Raw genomic sequence first — 17,556 nt, forward strand, 5'->3', positions numbered from 1 at the left:
AGTGGCCCGCCCACTGCCCGCCCCCTGCTCGCTCCCCACCCCCTGCCCGCTCACTCCCCGCCCACTGCCGACACCCCGGCTGCCAACTGCCCGCTCACTGCCCGCCCCCTGCCCATGCCCTGCCCACTGCCCGCTGCCGCACTCCGCCCACTGCCCGTACCCTGTCCGCTCCCCACGCCCTGGCTGCTCACTGCCCACTCTCTCCCTGCAGCCTGCCCGCTGCCCACTGCCCGCTGCCCACTGCATTAAAATGGTCCACTGTCCATGCCCTGCCTGCCCCCTCCCACCCCCTGCTTGCCCACTGCCCGCGCCCTGCCCACATCTGCCTGCCCTGTGCCTGCATCCAGCCTGGCGCCACTGGGGCTTTCCCAGCACCCCCTGCCCTGTCACACCCGTGTGGCTCCAGCCCACGTTCCCCCAGATGTGTGTCCCAGCAAGCCCTCTCCCCCCACCTGCACCCCAGAACTCTGCCAGCCCCTCTGTGGGACAGCCAGCCCCAGTCCCTCAGGCTGTCCCATGGGCAGTGGTGGCCGTGCTGCCTCGCACCTCTCCAGTGGGTGTCATCTGTTTCCTGAGGCCTCTGGCCACCCTGGTGCTTTCCGTGGAGCTCAACTCTGTGAGGTGCCCTGGGGCTTCACCTGCTACCACATGGCACAGCGCAGTGACCCTCTGCCAGTTCTGGGACATCATGCTGAGAGCCCAGCCCTGTGGTGGCACTGACATCCCAGGATCGTGTGCTCCAGCCCTCTCCACCTGCACGGTCACAGCTGCCAGGGGGGAGGCTGGGGCCTGGCACAGTATTGGCAGAGTCCCTGGCTGCCCTGAGCCCACCCCACGGCAGGACTGGCTCAGATGGTGCCAGCTGCTTGGGCACAGATCCTCGTGGCATGGAGGCTCTGCAGCCTCTGGCACAGCCATGTCAGCACCTGGCCACTGCCGCAGAATAAAAACACATTCCCTTGCCTCCAGATGGAATTTCCTGTTTTGTTTTTTTATTAAAATGGTGCCCATTGCCTCCCATGCTGGCAGGCACTGCTGAACAAAGCCTTGCTCCCTTGCTCTCTCACCTCATGCCCTCTTGAAGGGCAGATGGACTGAGATCATCCTCTCCCTCCAGCGATGGCTTGTGCCCAGCCCAGCCCAGCGCTGCCCACTCTGTTCCACCCCGCCAGCCCTGACACCCAGCGTGTCCAGGACTTTCCTCCTCCCTCCTGCCCCGGCTGAGCGGCTCTTACTGCGATAGAGCCACTAAATCCCTGCTCCCGGGATGCCGGGAAGGCAGGAGAAGTCATGCGGCTCGAACCGCCCCAGCCCAGCCGAGAGCTTGTTACACATTTACCCCGCATTAATGAGGCGTCACCGGCTGCTCGGCCTTCGGACTGCGGGGTGCTCCCCCCGGCCCACGGCAGCTATGGGGTACCGCGGTGGGGGTACCCCCAGAACGGGCACCCACATCCCCTTCCTGGCCCTCCGGCCCTGCCGGGCTGGACTTTGCAGGAGCAGATGAGGCACGGGGCCGGTGATGAGTGCCTTCACCCCGGCACTCCTCCAGGGCAGGAACGGGACCGAGCAGGCAGGGACGGGTGCCCGGGGACACCGGGAAGTACCGCGGCTGCGATCGGCATTCCCAGGCTTGCTCGCACCTCTCTTCCCGTTCCCGGGCAGGCAGAGGGGGTGGCAGCACCCCGAAAGCCCTGGGGTCCCGGGGGCTGTTCCGAGCAGGTCCTTGGGTGCAGAGGGAGGACACGCGACACAGTTGCCTTTTGTTGGTGCCGGCCCGGGAGCAGGGAGCGGGGCTTTGCATCCCCTCCCTCCACCCCCGCCGGCGGGACTGGCGCCCAGCACCGGGGATTTGGGGTTTAAAGAGCCGGCGGCAGCCAGAGCCCCAGCTCACCCGCCGGCCGAGGAGGCAGGCGAGCTCCGGCAGAGCCCACGCACTACAGCAGGTGAGACGGTGGGTTTGGGGCGCCGGGCTGGCCCACTGAGGGGGGCTGTGGCGCTGGGGACCTGGGACAATGCAGCAGGGAGGTCCCTGCCTCCCCACAGCGGTACCGGGTGCCAGCGGGCTCGGACGTGGTCCTGAGAGGGCACGTACCACCTCCTTGTTCCTGTCACCCCACAGCTGAGCAGGAACCCCCAGCCCTGTCCCAGCGGGGGTGGCAGGGTGAGCACCCGGGAAGTTTCCCGGGCAGTGCTCCTTCCCTGGGCAGTGCTCCTTCCCTGGGCACTGGTTTATGGCAAGGGGAGCTCACCTGGTGGCCTCCCACCTGCTGCCCCTTCGCAGTCCTCACCGGCTCGGTGAAGGCAGGGTGTGCCCTGGCTGGCACCTGGGTGAGCTCCGGGGCCATCGGCAGAGGGGGTGTCCCGGGCCCGGGGCTGGGCAGAGCGGGAGCCGGGCCACAGACAAGGCCCCATTGTGCCGGGCCGGCCGCTGGCTCGGCCATCAATAGCCCCATTATGCTCGGCGGCGGCCCCCGCAGCCTTCCCAGCCGGCACAGCCCCCCGGGAGCGCCGTGGGAGGCAAGCTGAAGTGGCTGTTGTGTTGGGGGGCCAGGGTGACAGGAGAAGGGTGACAGGAGAGGGCAGGGTGCCGGGACTGCTCCACCGCTGCCTGTCTGGGTGCTGCTGGGTGCCACGGAATGCTGTGCTCCCTGGTGCCACCAGCTTTGGGGGCAAGATGCCCAAAGATGCCCTGCTCCCTATCAGGCAGGTTCCGGGGGCAGCTGGACACCCCTGTCCTCACTTCCCCACCCTCACCATCCCACCAGGCACTGCCTGTGCCCCAGGTGGCCGTGGCTGTACTGCTTTGCCCCGGGGCAGGGACGAGCAAGTGGGCAGTGAGGGGCTGACATCAGCCCCGTGTGGGGATGCAGCCGGGCCGGCAGGAGAAGATGAATGGATCCGCGTGCTTCCCAACGAGACACACCCTGGCTAAAATTACTGACCCCATGGCAGGGACACCAGCCTATTTTTAAAGCCTAAGGAGCTGGATGCTGCTGGTTGGTGTGGCTCAGGGCAGGGCCAGAGGGACATGGGCAGGACAGCAGGCAGGGGGGCTCAGCCAGCATCTCCCACTGCCCTCCTGCTGGGGTGGGGAGAGTGCTCCGATGGTGGCAGAAAGCCTGGGTGTCCAGCTCCTCCCACCCATGGTTTTGAGCAGCTTTGGTGGTTTTCAGTGCAGGGCACACGGCTCCTCTGCCTGTCCCAGAGCCTGGCTGCTGGCAGACATGAAGCCAAGGGCAAACAGTCACTTTGGGTTAGGAGAATAGGATCCTATATGACCAGGACCCCTCCCTTTCCCTTTCCAGAAAGCCACAGTCCTGGAGGATGGACATCTCCTCCTCCATCACCACCCCAAAGGTTCACCATGTACCCTGTGGCCTGGTCCCACAGAAGGGACACACGATGGCAGCACCCCACAGGTGCTCAGGCACAAGGGCACCCCCATTCCCTGGGCAGCCCAGATCAGTCCAGCACAGGGCTGGGACAATTAAGAAGGGATTAGCTGGGCTACACCAGCATGGCACTGCCGGGAGCCGGTACCTAATCCCAGCAGGAATGCACTGGGGCCACTGGGCTCCCTGATGCTGGGGTCTCACCAGCATGTCGTGATGGGGGTGGACATAAGGTCAGGGTGTATCCACAGACAGGGTGTGAGCCCTGGGACACTGCCTCCATGCCGTGCTGCAAGGATGCAGCTGTCTCAGGCACGTTTGCTTGCTGCCAGCCAAGCCCTCCCCCTGCCCCCCGATGAGATGGGATGCCATGAGCTCTGTCCCCTGCCTAGCACATCCTTCCCCTGTGCCAGGAATGTGGCAGCCACACAAGGCCCGATGCCATCTCATGGCCCAACGTTATGGATGTGGACCACCACAGATGGACTCCCAAAGAAGTCCTAAAGCCACATCTTTAGTGCCATCACAAACCACCAGCTGTTTTTTGGGGTGTCTAGACCTAGGGGAGACTAGTTTGAGTGTATCCCTGTGCCTGGGTCATGGGTGTAGGCTGGGGTGAGAATGCCACACTCCTCCCCTGCTGATAAGCTGGCAGTGTCACTGGCAGTGCTGGCAAAGGCCACCCTGCTGCACAAACACATCTCTTGGCTGGGGAGCAGTGCCGTGCCAAGCCCGTGTGTCACAGGGATGCCTTTGGCACAGCTGTCATGACACAGCTCACCTTGACCCTTGGATTTTCCAAGTCCTCAGCCATGATGGCTCCACCAGGGCAGAGGGAAGCTCTCTAGGCCTCAGGGACATGGGGGAACACCCTGTAGCTCCCTTGGGGGAGTCACCCCGCAGAATCATGAGGGTTCTTGTGGTGAGGTGCCATTCCCATTTGGGATGCAGCATTCGTCCCCATCCTGAGGGCTAGTGGATGCCATCCCAGCCCTCCTCCCTGCTGCAGGGGGTCCGGCAGCCGGTGGTCCTGCTCACCCGCTCGATGGCACGGTTACCTCCCGTGCCCTGCTGGCTCAGCCCCTTGGCCTTGCCTGCTGCCCGGAGCCTGCGGAGGCGGAGAGGAGCCGTTTCCTCCCGCTGACACCGCTGGGGGCTCGGGCGCTGCCGGCCGAGCTCCAGATGTGCCGGAACCGCCGGGAGAGATTTGGCCGAGGCAGCGATCCCGGGGCGCGGATCTGCCAGCGGCGGGACGGGATCAAAGAGCGGCGCGGCAGCACCTGCCGGTGCCGCGGGCAGTGACACCCCCGCGCTGGCGGGGGGCCAGGCCACCGGCACCTGCCTGCGAAACCTCCCGCGGGCCGGCGGAGCGCGGCGCTGAGGCGGGCTGCCAGCGGCCGTGCCCGTTCAGATGGCACCGTCACCGTGCCAGCGCCCAGCGGCCCCGGTGCCGCGGCAAGGGGCGGCCGGCGGGCGACGTGGCGCATCCCTCCCGCGCCGTTTTTTCCGGGATGGAAGCCCGGCCCTTCTGACGCTTGATGGTTTCTCCAGGCGGAGCCGCTGCCAGCAAGGTCCCCTCAGGGCTCCGGGGCTGGGTGGTGGTGACGTCACCCGGTCACCTCGCCACGCTTGCCGGGAGTGGCGGTGGTTGGAAAAGTCCCAACTGGGTGAAGGGAAACTGAGGCACGGTGCTGGAATAGCACAGGAAGGTGCCACTGTGCAGGGCTGGGCACGATATCCCTGTCCCCACCACCTCAGCGCCATCCTGTAACAGTAGGCACAGGGACGCCATGCCATGCCCGTGTGGGGGCCACTCAGACCAAATTCCTGCTGGTGCCTGGTCAAAGTCTTACAGCAGAGTAACCCCTGCCGTACCGGTGCCAGCTCCTCTGCTGCCCCACCCATCCCCTCGCTGGCTCTGTCCTCCTTGCTGCCCATAAAGCTGGGCTGGGCTGGGCTGGATGCCACCCAGCACTGTGGCACAGCCGGGAGAAGAACAAGTTGTGGTGCTGGAACAGAGCCTGCCAGCATGCCAGAGTACCGGCGCTGGCAGCACGAGGGTTACTGGCAGTGGGACAGAAGGGCATTTCCCGGGCACCCTGCCTGGCACTGCCTCTGCCTGCTGCTGGTCTGCCTGCACGGCTCTGGCTTGCTGCTGAACTCGCTGCCTGCCTGTGCCAGCTGCCTGCCCGCACCTGCACCTGACCTGCCTGCACCCGCTGCCAGCCCGCCTGCGCTCGCTGCCCGCTGGCACCCGCCGCCTGCACCTGCCCGCAGCCGCTCCTGCCTCCCCGCTCCTCCTGCACCTGCCTGCAGCCTGCAGCCCGCACCCCTGCAGCCTGCAGCCTGCAGCCCGCACCCCTGCCCGCCTGCAGCTCTGCCTCCCCACTCGCTCCGGACCTGCCTTCCCGGACGGCTGCCCCCGCAGGTAGGGACAGTCCGGGGAGCACAGGGCAGGTGTGGCCCCCACGGCAGCTCGTGTTCCCCCGCCCCGAGCCCTGCCCGCCGAGGCACGCGTGGCCCCGCTGCCGGCACCACTCGGCACTTGCTATTCTTGGCAGCGGCAGCTGGAAAATGGGAGGCAGCGGAGGAATTTTGTTTGCTCCGGGCTGGGCTCGGGCCAGACATCTGGGCTGCAGCTGAGCGGGGCGCGGGACCGGCCCCCCGTACCCCCGGTACGGCCCCGGCACGGCCCCCACGCTCGGGCAAGCAAGAGCCTGTCCCGGCCCGGAGGGAGCCCCGCCACCGCCCGTGTGCTGAGCCACACGTGTGCTGAGCTGGGCACCCTCAGCTGTACCCCGGGGACAGCGGGTGTCACCACCGCGGGGATCCCCGCGAGCGTCACCCCGGGCACTGCGGTGGCGGCACGGGTGTGTGTGTGTGTGTGTGTGTGGTGCACATGTGTGTGTGTGCACATGTGTCCCGGGGACAGCGGGTGTCACCACCGCGGGGATCCCCGCGAGCGTCACCCCGGGCACTGTGGTGGCGGCACGGGGGTGTGTGTGTGTGTGGTGCACATGTGTGTGTGTGCACATGTGTGAAGGTGCCGGCGTGTCCGCTCGTGAGCGCGTGTTCGCACACTCGTGTGCGCGTCCCTGTGCGCGCCCCCGGCCCCGCCCCGCCCCGCCCCGGGGGCCGCCCCGCTCCCTCCCGGCGGACGCGGCGGGCGGGGCCGGGCCGGACCGAGCCGAGCCGGGACACAGGTGGGTGCCGGGGGCCGGCAGGGAGCGGGGGTGGCCGGGGAGTGTCCCGGGACGCGGTGTCTGCGCTGCCGTCGGGGGGCTGCCCGTGCTGGTACGGGGGGCTCGCGGCGGGGTTCGTGTCCCCTCCGCCACCGGAGGGCTGGCGTCGGGGCTGGCACGGGGAGTTTCGCGGGCTGGATCTGCCAGGGTTGGCACCGAGGGTCTGTGGTGCTGCCGCTGCTGCCCGCCCCCCGCCCGCCCTCCGTGCCAGCCGAGAGCGGGTCCGCTCCGGGGTCTGCCCGGCGGGGGAGGGCAGGCGGGAGCCCCCCGTGCCCGCCCGGCCCGGCTGGCGGCAGCCCTCGGAGCTGCCAGAGCCCGGCGGGTCCCGCGCCTCATCCCGGCGCCTCTGTAAATGCCATTAGCGCCGACCGCCTTCGTGCCGGGACACCGGGCAGCCGTGGCCGGCACTGCGCCCAGCCAGGCCCTGCCCGCTGCCCTGCCTGCCCCGGGCTCAGCTCCTCCTGCCCGCAGGAGCTCCTTCCGTGCCGTGTGTATGTGACCCTCCAGGCCGGCATCCCCCAGCTCCGGCAGGGTAGCAGAGCCTGGGGTGATTGCATCGAGCCCCGGGGCTGTGGTGGGGCTTTGGCTGTCACTGGTGTCCTGGTGAGGCCCCAGTGGCTGTGCCGCGGGTGGAACCCACGGCTCAGTTTGTGCCTTGCACAAGGCACTGCAGCATGGCCGGGGGGCAAGGTGGGATCTGTGCTCTGGCACAGTCCCTGATAACCATCACCGCCCACTCCCGAGGGGAGAGCGTGCTGCTGCCAGAGCCAGAGGAGGACTTTCCTACCTCGTGGTGGGCACCCATCAGAGTGGCAGACACACCTGCACGGGCCCCTCTGGGTATTGTGGGCACCTGCTTAGCCAGAGCCTCCAAATCCTGCTCCCATTTCCATGGTGGAAAGGCCAAGGGCTAATGGTGGGGCTGTAGCAGTGGGGGAAACTGAGGCATGGGACCTCATGAATACCATCATGGACAGCTTGCCCCGTGCTCAGGAGCCCACTGACTGCCCAGGATGCCCTGTCTAGTTGTCACCATTCTGGTGCTTGCTCCGTCCTTGTCCCCACTCCTATAGGACCACTCAGTGCTTGCAGGCAGGAGTGGGCAGAGCCCGGCACACTGCTGCTGATGGGCTCAGACAGGCATGGGCAGGGCTGGATGCTGCTGGGCTGGGCTGCCTCTGTTTCCCCACGGGCAGGAGCAGGAGGGGTGTTTCTGAAGCCCATTATGTTTGGGATTAGATTAATGAGGACTTAAAAATAGGGAGGGATGTGGCTGGCTCGCATCCCCTCCAACTACCAGGGCGAGCCCAGTGGGGGATCCCCTTATGCCGTGCCTGTATTGCCCTGCGCTGATGCTCAGGGCTCTCCAGACACTCGGCAGCATCGGGGAGGGATCGTGGTCTGGGGGCTGTGGGGAGGGGGCTGTAACCCGAGCTGAGGTCTTGTTTCTCTGCCCCAGCCGCGGCGCCACCAGCCAGACCCCGGCCATGAGCCGCACGCTGCTCCCGCTCCTGCTCCTGCTGCGCGGGCTGGCCGCTGGCCGCCCCCCGAGCGCTGCCACCCCCCGCCTCAAGCTGGCCTTCCCCGGTGAGCACGGGACACGGGCGGGGTGCCTGGGGTCAGCTCTGGGTGCGCTGGTTCCGCGCCAGCAGCAGCCAGCATCATCCCGAGGGACGGGAGTATCCTGGGGATGCGGTGGGGTGGGTGCAGACCCCCAGCACTGGCACATCCCCAGCACTGCTGCCGCCCTCCCCGCGGGCCATCAGGTGCTGGCCCTGGCTGCCACGCTCCTTACCTGATGCCAGCCCCTCCAGGGCCACCTGCCCGTCCTTGGGGCCACGCCTGTGCTCGGGACCTCACTCCCAGCCCCCGGCGCGTGCAGCGCAGGTGCTGCTGTCCCTGCGTGCACCATGGTGGCACTCCCTGGCCACAGCCGTGCCATACCTGTGGCAATGTTGTGCCAGCTGGAGGAATGCTGTGTGTCCCGGCTGGCCACTCCACGGGCTCCAGCACGGCGCGGGGGCTTTGTCCAGCGGCGGGTCTCAGCAGGAGCTCTCCTCCCAGCCTGACAAAGGGCTGTTTGTTCCCGCCACGGTGGGATTAGCTCCGCGGGGCAGGGAATGGCCCCTTGTCCCCTGCTGCCGGCCGAGCGGGGCAGAGATGGGTGCCGAGGGCACGGGAATCACTGCTGAGTCTTTGGGGATGTCTCGGGGGACACAGGGCTGGGTGTGGGGCTGGCGTGGGGATGAATGCCGGGCAGGCGAGGGCTTGGTGAACCCAGTCAAGCCAGTGGGACAGGTTTGGGGGAGGGGATGGCATGGCGGGGGGCCGTGGCCTGACCCAGGCTGCCTCGGAGCGTGTCCGGGGCACTGGGGGTGGACAGGCAGCGGCGGGGCCGGGCTGAGCGGTGCCCGTGGGTCCCGGCAGAGCTGCGGGCTCGCCACGGGCTGCGCCTCTTCTCGCTGGAGCACTCCTGCTGCTACGAGGCCCTGCTGCTGGACGAGGAGCGCGGCCGTCTCTTCGTGGGCGCCCAGAACCACCTCCTGTCCTTGGCCCTGGATGACATCAGCCAGCGGGACAGGAAGGTAACGGGGCAGGGGGAATGTGCTGGCGGGGCAGTGCTGGGTGCTCCAGGCGCCGTGAGCAGCCCCTTCTCCACCCACAGATCTACTGGCCAGCTCCCGTGGAGTGGAGGGAAGAATGCAACTGGGCCGGCAAGGACATCACCGTGAGTGGTGGGGAGTATTGTGGGATGCCAGGACTGTGCCAGGGATCTGCCCCAGCACTACCTCACCCTTCATTGCCTCCATCCCCAGGCCGAGTGCATGAACTTTGTGAAGATCCTGCACCCCTACAACCGGACCCACCTGTATGCCTGTGGGACTGGTGCCTTCCACCCAGTCTGTGCCTTCATCGAGGCTGGCCAGCACGCAGAAGTGAGCCTCCCCTGACACCACCACCACAGCCTCCAGCTGCTGCCACCTGCCCACCTCCCATCCTTACCCCTCTCCAGGAGCCTGTTTTCAAGCTGGACCCCCACCACACTGAGGATGGCAAGGGGAAGAGCCCATATGACCCCCGGCATACAGCCGCCTCTGTCCTTGTGGGTAAGGGCATTCTGAGCCTGGTGCTGGGTGCAGCGTGGCACAGGGGTGCCAGGGGGGCCCCGATAACACTTCCCTCGGTGCCTGCCAGGCGAGGAGCTCTACTCTGGGGTGGCCACCGATCTGATGGGCCGTGACTTTACCATCTTCCGCAGCCTGGGCCGGCGTCCCTCCATCCGCACGGAGCAGCACGACTCTCGCTGGCTCAACGGTCAGTGCTGGGACTGGGAGGGTGCGGGGCAGGGGGCACCACTGGCACCCTGGCGCAGCAGTGCTGCTGCCTGGAAGGCATCAGGGCAATGACTCCTTCAGGCTCAGGTGTACACTGTCCTTCATGGCCTCCAGAGGGTGATTTCAGGGCTTCATGTGTCGCCTCCAGATCCTCAGTGTCTGCTGGAGTCCCATCCTCACCCTGCCTCTGCTCTGCAGCTGGGCAGGGTTGGCTCTGCACCCTCCCCTGGGACCCCTACAGGTACTCCAGGGTCCCTGGGGAGCGGAGCTAGTGGAGTCATTGGAAGCACTACCCCTCTGTCCCCAGAGCCCAAGTTCGTGGCCGTTTTTTGGGTGCCAGAGAGCGAGGACCCCGACGACGACAAGATCTACTTCTTCTTCCGTGAGACGGCGGTGGAACGGCAGCAGGGGCTGGGCAAGACCAGCTTCGCCCGCATCGGCCAAATCTGCCGGGTGAGAGCACCCACAGGCAGCTGGGCTGGGGCCAGGGTGCCCAGGGGTGCCACCTGCTGCTGCTGACACCGGTGTCCTCCTCTCCCTGGCAGAACGACATGGGTGGGCAGCGCAGCCTGGTGAACAAGTGGACCACGTTCCTGAAGGCTCGGCTGGTGTGCGCCGTGCCAGGACCTGACGGGGCAGACACCCACTTTGATGAGCTCCGTGAGTAAACGGGGACGTGACCCCACCAGCATGGCTGTGGGCAGCACTGGCAGCGCTGATGCCTTCCCTGCTTGCAGGGGATGTTTTCCTGTTGCAGACAAGAGACAAGCGCAACCCTCTGATCTACGCCATCTTCTCCACCTCCAGGTCAAGCCCCCTCCCCAGGACCCTGCACATACCCAGTGGTGCCCCCCTTGCCCCCTGACATCTTTCTGTCTCTCTCCCACCAGCTCTGTTTTCCAAGGCTCAGCTGTCTGTGTCTACACCATGGCTGACATCCGCCGGGCTTTCCTGGGCCCCTTTGCACACAAGGAAGGTCCCAACTACCAGTGGGTGTCATACCAGGGCCGTGTGCCATACCCCCGCCCAGGCATGGTACGTGGTGTAGGGGTGTCCCGGCTGGTGCCCCCAGTGGGATGCCACTACATGGTGTGGGGACAGCGGGGTGTGAGACCCTGCTTAGCCTGTGCTGTCTCCCTGCAGTGCCCCAGCAAAACCTTCGGCACCTTCGGCTCCACCAAGGACTTCCCAGACGAGGTGATCCAGTTTGCCCGTCACCACCCACTGATGTATAACCCTGTCTTGCCCCATGGCCAGCGCCCCCTCTTCCTGCAAGCCGCCGTGCCCTACACTTTCACCCGCATAGCTGTGGACCGTGTCACCGCTGCTGATGGCCACTACGACGTCCTCTTCATTGGCACAGGCATGTAGTGACCCTAGGGACGGGGCAGTGAGGGACGGCGGGCAGATGCTGGGGCTGGACCCGTGGCCTCACCCCTCCCTGCCTGCAGATGTGGGCACAGTGCTTAAGGTGGTCTCAGTGCCCAAGGAGAGCTGGCACCGCATGGAGCCGCTGCTGCTGGAGGAGCTGCAGGTCTTCCAGGTGAGGGTCGGGGTTCCCCATCCCACCAGTCAGACTTCCTCGCAGTGCTGTCTGTGCTCTGAGTTGTGCCAGGGCACTCCAGCTCCAGGATGTGGGAGCCAGGGTGCTGCATCCCTCGGTTGCCCCGTGCACCCTTAACTCCTGCCCATGCTCTGCCCACAGGATGCCTCCCCCATCATCAGCCTGCAGCTCTCCTCCAAGCGGGTAAGGGGGGACCCCTGGGCATTCCCAGGTCCACCACGGCTCTGCCTAGCCCCGTGCCACGGCAGGGGGGTGCTCAGCTCTGCTCTTCCCCCAGCATCAGCTCTACGCTGGCTCAACCACAGCGCTGGCCCAGCTGCCCCTGCACCGCTGCAGCGCCTACGGCAAAGCCTGTGCCGAGTGCTGCCTGGCCCGGGACCCGTACTGCGCCTGGGATGGCAACACCTGCACCCGCTACGTGCCCAACACCAAGCGGTAGGTGACAGGCCGGGCTGCCCGAGGCCGCGGTGGGAGCGCGGGTCCCGCTGCAGCCCCCGCTCCTCCCTCGCCTTCCCACAGGCGCTTCCGCCGGCAGGATGTCCGCAACGGCGACCCCAACGTGCTGTGCTCTGAAGGTGAGCCGGGAGCCAGCCGGGGTCCGGGGGCTGCCCTGCCGTGCTGGGGGCTGACAGCCAGGCTGTGTCCCCGCAGACCCCAGGCGGGACAGCGTGCCCCAGAAGCAGCTCTATGGGGTGGAGGGAAGCACCGTCTTTCTGGAGTGCATCCCCAAATCCCTGCAAGCGCGCATCCTCTGGACATACCAGCGCACCCTGAATGATCCCCAGCGAGAGGTAGGTTCTCCTTGGCCGGGTACCGCCGGTGGGGCCGTGCCGAGCCGTGCCGAGCCGTGCCGTGCCGTGCCGTGCCGTGCCGAGCTGACCGCCCATCCCCGCTGGTACTGCAGGTGCAGATGGACGAGCGGGTGGTGCGGACGGAGCGGGGTGTCCTGCTGCGCAGCGTGCAGCGCTCCGACGCCGGCCTCTACCTCTGCCACGCCACGGAGCACGGCTTCACGCAGCCCCTGCTGCGGCTCTCCCTGGAGGTGATCGGCGCCTGGCAGGCCACGGGCGTGGCATCCGCCGGAGACCCCCAGCTCTCCGCCGGCATCCCCGGCCGCAAGCTCTGGTACCGGGACTTCCTCCAGCTGGTGGAGCGGCCGCCGCTGGGAGCCACGGACAAGGTGTGCCAGAGGCTGTGGAGCCGGGGCAGACCCCCGCCGCCGCCCCGCGCTCCCGCCGGGCCCCCCGGGCGCGGGCAGGGCGAGGAGCCGCGCAGAGCCCGCCGCCGGCGCACCCACGAGGGGCCGCGGGCCGAGCGCGGTCCCCGCAGCGCGTCCCCCTGGTGACCCGGGGGTCGGCCCCGGGCGCCGGGCTCTGCCTAGGAGCGGGGCCGCAGCGGGGGCACAGTGCCGGGGGCTGCGGCTCCGGGGCCGAGGAGGGCAGCCGGGCTGAGCAGCCCCCCGAGGGGCTGCCGACTGCCCTTGCCACCGGCTCCAGCACCGGTGGGGACCCAGCCGGCTGCCGGCGTCGCAGAGTCACCGAAATATTTATTAACGACTGTTACTATGAATGTAAACCTGCGGGGCCAGGCGGTGCCCCCCCCAGCACGGCACTGCGGGAGGACGGCACAGCAGGGCCACGCTCGGGTCCCAAAAGGGCTACAGGCAGCAGTGGGAGCACGGTACAGCAGGGCGGGCACTGGTGGGACGCAGGAGGAGGGGGGCATGAAGGGCAGATGGTGGGGAGGCATAAAGGTGGCACCCACCGCTCTGGGTGTGGAACAGTGGCACGGGGGACCTTGTACTAATTGAGCACAATAAAGCAGATTCAGCCGCCCAGGGTCCCGTGTCTGACCCAGAGCCCCGGGAAGCGCTCGGGGGCAGCCCAGTGCCCCACAGCACGGCCCCGCTCTGGCCCCCCAGGCCTGGAGGGGAGGGATGTCCGGCAACACCGCAGGGCTGAAGGGAGACCAGACCTGCAGGGACACTGCAAGGCTGATGGGTTTCCCCCAGACTTCCAGCTCCCCGTGCTTTCAGCTCCACTTTGATTTCTGGAAGATGAAAACCAAACTTCCCCGGTGCCAGCAGGCAGCAATTAAGGCAGTGACCGCGGGTGACCTCGGAGTCTGCTGCCTCCTGCTGTCTGCGCTGGCAGCAGGACCCCTGGTGGCACTGGCCACATCCCACGGCCTGTGGTGACACCAGGCCACCAGCATAAACCATGTCCCAGCACTGGCTGCACCCCAGCCTGGACACTTGAGCCCCCAGCATGAGCACAGGCAGGCAGGGGTGCAGGCAGGAGCAGGCAGATAAAGGAGCTGGTTTTTTCTCCTGAGGTCCAGCTGGCAGCAGGTTGGCATCCTTGACCCCACCAAGCACCCTGGGGTCAGGGAGCACTGCTTTACTGCACCTCTGTGGCCCTGTGCCATCCCAGCCGCTTGCGGCATTGAGGACCCCCCTCATCGGAAAAGGTTGGTGACCCCAACCCCTTTGACTACCCCATGTGACACCTGTCACTGTCCCAAACAGAGCAAGCAGCACAAGGATCTACTAAGTATTTATTTCCAGCATGACAGGAGGGTACACAGGGGCACGGGCTGGTGCTGGGGGCAATGCTCAGGAGGACAAGCAGGCAGGGAGCTAGGGGAGCTGGGGGCCCGCGCCCCCCCGCAGCCGCAGGAGCAGGTAGATTGTGCCCATGGGCCTGACGTTGTAGTGGGCCAGCGTGTGCTGGTCCTGCAGCTCCCTGGACTCATAGGTCAGGCGCTGCTCGTTGGCAGAGGGCCCTTGCCGGGCCTGGATCCGCTCCTTCAGCTGCCGGACGGTGTCGGTGGGCAGCACCGTGTAGGTCGTGCTTCGATTCTTATCATCCTTCACAAAGATCTCCATCTCCTGGAGCTCAGTCTGCAGCAGCACCAGCGTGGTGTTGTAGAAGATGCCGTGCGTGGCCAGGGTGTCGCAGTCCTGCAGGATGATGTTGTTCCTGCCCAGCTCCTGCTGTGCCAGGCGCTGTCTGTAGGGAGAGATGCCCCACTTCTGGTGGATCACATCCTTCAGCTGCCCGATGGTGGTGTGGGGGCTGACACGCTCTGTCAGTCTGGTGCCTGACAGCTGCCTCACCTCAATGGTCACGGGCCGGGCTGGCTGCAAGGACAGGAGAGCGGGTGGGCAAAGACAGCAGGGACAGGGGTGGGGGACGTGATGCTCACAGGCTGAAGCAGCCTTACCTGCACAGCCCAGGGCTGGACGTTTGCAAGGCAGGGCAGCGAGCGGCAGCAGCTGGCAGCTGCCTGTGCCATCAGGTCCCAGTCCTTGTCTTGGCCCAGGATCCCCGTGGGGTCAGCAGGGTCCAGGATGACAGGGCTGCAAACACAGGGAGCATTGCTGTCAGCCCTGGGCAGTACCATGGGGCCAGCAGGCACAGTCCTACTGGGCATGGTCCTCACCGGGGACTGCGCAGCAAGCCCTTGACATGGGCACCAATCTCTCCGTGCTGGAGCGAGTAGTACTTCTCCCAGTAGATGCAGATGTCCCGGTGCCTGCCCAGCAGTTCCAGCACTGTGCGGAAGCCCTGAGCCATGTCAAAGCTGCAGGAGGAGCCTGTGCCCTCCTCCCAGGCATAGATGGTCAGCAGCTCCAGGGCATACTTAGGGGGCAGGTGAGCCTCGGGGTACTGTGGATTCAGCATCTGGGGAGAAGATACAGATGGAGGTGAGAGCTGGCTGGGATGGGTGTCTACTGGGAACTGGGAAAGCTGGGCAGCCCCTCACCTCCTTGTACCAGTACTTGACCAGGCGCAGGAGGTCCTTCAGCTTGGCAGGGTAGCGCTTCACAAACATCTTCTGCAGCTCAGTGAAGCAGGGGGAAAACTCCCCGGGGTGGCTGCAGGCACGCAGGAGCCCCACATACACGTCTGGGTTTGGTGGGACATCCTGGGTCACCTGCCCTGTGGGGCGAGAAGGAGGGTTGAGAAGGAGGGTGACAGCCATCCCAGCACTGACACCATTGCCCGTCCCTGTGCCAGCCCTTACCCAAAGCATCATAGGCAGGCAGGATGTCCATGTCAATGGACTCTCTGGTCTCCCTGGAGGACAGAGTGAGGCTGAGGGAGCGCGGTGTGCTGTCGGGACCTTTGTACCTGGGCTCACCAATGTGCACATCGAACTGCAGGCTCTCCCTGCAGTCCTGCAGCCTTGTCATGATCGAATCCAGGATATCCCTTCTGTTGTTCTTCTGGTCCTGGTAGCTGGCTAAGCAGGAGACGAAGAGCACCACATCAGCATCAGAGGTGTTCTTCAGAGCTGTGCCCTTTCCTGCTGATCCACCCTGCAGAGAGAGACCCTGCCTGCTCAGCACCAGGATCGGCTGCCACCACTCCTGGAGCTGTCAAGGGAAACTGAGGCAGGGCAGGAGCTGGAGCATGGGACAGTGGGAAGGGTGGCAGCAGGGGTGGCAGCTGGTCCCCAAGCCGGGCAGCACTCACCTTGACGGTCTTTTGGACATGGATGTTATCCTCAAAGCACTTCGTCTTCAGGAATTCACAGATTTGCCACACTGTCGCCCTCACCTGCATGGAGAAAGCTGTGCTGGGCTGCAGGGTTCTGGCGATCCAGCCATCCAGCTCCCTGGCGGTCACTGTTCTCAGTCCGTTCGTGGATGCCACCGGGTCCACATCCATGCTGACAGGTGTGTCGCTCCCTCTGCCCTCTTCTCACTTGGTGCCTCCCTCTACTCCCGCCCGCACCACTCCACCCCTGACAGGCTGCGGCTGTCGGCAGCAGCTTTTAAACCTTCCCGGGCCACCGCCCCGCTGCGTCACCTCTGGGAACTTAAGGTGGCCCCAGGCCGTTTCCTCGGGATGCTCAGGGTGTCCCCGTGCCACCGCGGCGGGGGCAGGAGCGGCTGGGTGTCACCCTGACATGCGGCTCGGGTGGCGGTGGCAGCTCCTGCAGGCTGGCCCCGGGCTGCTGTGGCACCTCGTAGCCCCGGTGGCGCCGGTGACACAGGGTGTCCCCCGAAAGGCAGAGCCCCACCGCAGGCAGCAGTCCCCCGCTGGGGGCTCAGGTGCCCGGGCTGGGGCACAGCCAGCGCTGGGACACGGCTCACGCTGTGCCACGGGCTCAGCAGGGCCGGCGGATGTGGCCAGCGCCACCAGCTGCCCTGGTGTCACCACGGGCAAAGGAATGAGGCCGTCACCAGGGTCAGCAGATGCCCTGGCACCGCTGCAGGCAAGGAGATGCAGACGTGGCCAGTTCCACCGAGGTGCCAGCAGCGTCGGTGTGACACGGCTGGTGCCCGCAGCCCCGGGAGGCAGGTGCCCTCCCTTGCAGGGACATGCCCCGGTGCAGCGGTGCCCGCAGCCCCGGGAGGCTGGTGCCCTCCCTTGCAGGGACATGCCCCGGTGCCCCTCGGGGCGTACGCGCAGGGGGTTTGCAGCCCGTGCTGCCTTAAGCGGCGAGATCGGGAGTTTCGGTTTCTGTTCCCGACGCAATTTCAGTTTCTGGCTCTGCCAAGCTGGAAACGAAAGTGCGAAGGAGCCCGCGAGTGCCCCCTTGCCCGAATAAACCGGGAAGAGCCCAGTGACAGAAACTCACAGCTGGGAACTCGGCTCGGGGTCGGGCAGGGCCGGGCGGATGGGCGGGGGCTGTGGGCAGAGGGGAGTGTGCTCCTGGGAGCAGGACTGGCAGGAATGGGAGCAGGGGCAGGATGGGGAATAGGGCAGGAGCAAAAAGGGGCAGGGAGACAGGGCAGGCCATGGGCAGGAGACAGGCAGAGGCTGGGGAGAGGAAGAGAGGGAGGGAGGGGAAGGGATAGGGACAAGGATGGGGCAGGGAAAGGTCAGCAGCAGGGGCAGGGATGTGAATAAGAGGGAGATAGGGTCCATTTGGGGTCAGGGTCCATTTGGGGTCAGGGACAGGGGTGCAAATAGAGCAGAGCAGAGATGGGCAGGATTACAGGGATACAGTCAGAAGCAGAGATGTTGGATATTAGGAAAAAGTTTTTTACAGAAAGGGTGATAAAG

General features: G+C 66.2%; 2 protein-coding genes across 3 annotated transcripts; one reads left to right on the plus strand and one right to left on the minus strand.

Annotated features, from left to right (window-relative positions):
- The first annotated feature begins 1,374 nt into the window (after window positions 1-1,374).
- Window positions 1,375-13,371, plus strand: SEMA3B (semaphorin 3B). Of its 2 annotated transcripts, none has more exons than XM_039695493.1 (18): window positions 1,375-1,946; window positions 8,097-8,224; window positions 9,065-9,222; window positions 9,303-9,365; window positions 9,454-9,573; window positions 9,651-9,744; window positions 9,833-9,952; window positions 10,280-10,425; window positions 10,518-10,632; window positions 10,710-10,779; window positions 10,863-11,007; window positions 11,116-11,335; window positions 11,424-11,515; window positions 11,678-11,719; window positions 11,814-11,971; window positions 12,056-12,111; window positions 12,188-12,327; window positions 12,441-13,371. In XM_039695493.1, exons 2-18 carry the CDS (start codon window positions 8,125-8,127, stop codon window positions 12,879-12,881), a joined length of 2,280 nt encoding a protein of 759 aa, XP_039551427.1. In that variant the 5' UTR covers window positions 1,375-1,946; window positions 8,097-8,124; the 3' UTR covers window positions 12,882-13,371. The 2 variants fall into 2 exon arrangements, with proteins under 2 accessions (XP_039551427.1, XP_039551428.1); XM_039695494.1 differs by having other exon boundaries at window positions 11,797-11,971; window positions 12,441-12,580.
- Window positions 13,372-14,075: 704 nt separating this feature from the next.
- Window positions 14,076-16,884, minus strand: LOC120514048 (2'-5'-oligoadenylate synthase 1-like). The gene is made up of 6 exons (XM_039734123.1): window positions 16,018-16,884; window positions 15,566-15,860; window positions 15,305-15,480; window positions 14,981-15,222; window positions 14,762-14,897; window positions 14,076-14,678 (listed from the first exon to the last, which is right to left on the minus strand). Exons 1-6 carry the CDS (start codon window positions 16,210-16,212, stop codon window positions 14,175-14,177), a joined length of 1,548 nt encoding a protein of 515 aa, XP_039590057.1. The 5' UTR covers window positions 16,213-16,884; the 3' UTR covers window positions 14,076-14,174.
- Between the last annotated feature and the right edge of the window lie 672 nt (window positions 16,885-17,556).

The sequence above is a fragment of the Passer montanus genome, unplaced genomic scaffold, assembly GCF_014805655.1.
Source record: "Passer montanus isolate IOZ18808 unplaced genomic scaffold, ASM1480565v1 scaffold9, whole genome shotgun sequence".
Taxonomy (NCBI): Eukaryota; Metazoa; Chordata; class Aves; order Passeriformes; family Passeridae; genus Passer; species Passer montanus.

What these genes read in the sequence shown, in the direction of transcription:
- SEMA3B (XM_039695493.1), top strand. Translation starts at nt 8,125, where the DNA reads ATGAGCCGCACGCTGCTCCCGCTCCTGCTCCTGCTGCGCGGGCTGGCC. An exon ending in TCAGCCAGCGGGACAGGAAG is followed by an intron (nt 9,223 to 9,302) that starts GTAACGGGGCAG and finishes CTCCACCCACAG; the next exon opens with ATCTACTGGCCAGCTCCCGT. An exon ending in TGAATGATCCCCAGCGAGAG is followed by an intron (nt 12,328 to 12,440) that starts GTAGGTTCTCCT and finishes CTGGTACTGCAG; the next exon opens with GTGCAGATGGACGAGCGGGT.
- LOC120514048 (XM_039734123.1), bottom strand. Translation starts at nt 16,212, where the DNA reads ATGGATGTGGACCCGGTGGCATCCACGAACGGACTGAGAACAGTGACC. An exon ending in GCCTGCCTATGATGCTTTGG is followed by an intron (nt 15,481 to 15,565) that starts GTAAGGGCTGGC and finishes CTCGCCCCACAG; the next exon opens with GGCAGGTGACCCAGGATGTC. An exon ending in TCAAGTACTGGTACAAGGAG is followed by an intron (nt 15,223 to 15,304) that starts GTGAGGGGCTGC and finishes TCTTCTCCCCAG; the next exon opens with ATGCTGAATCCACAGTACCC.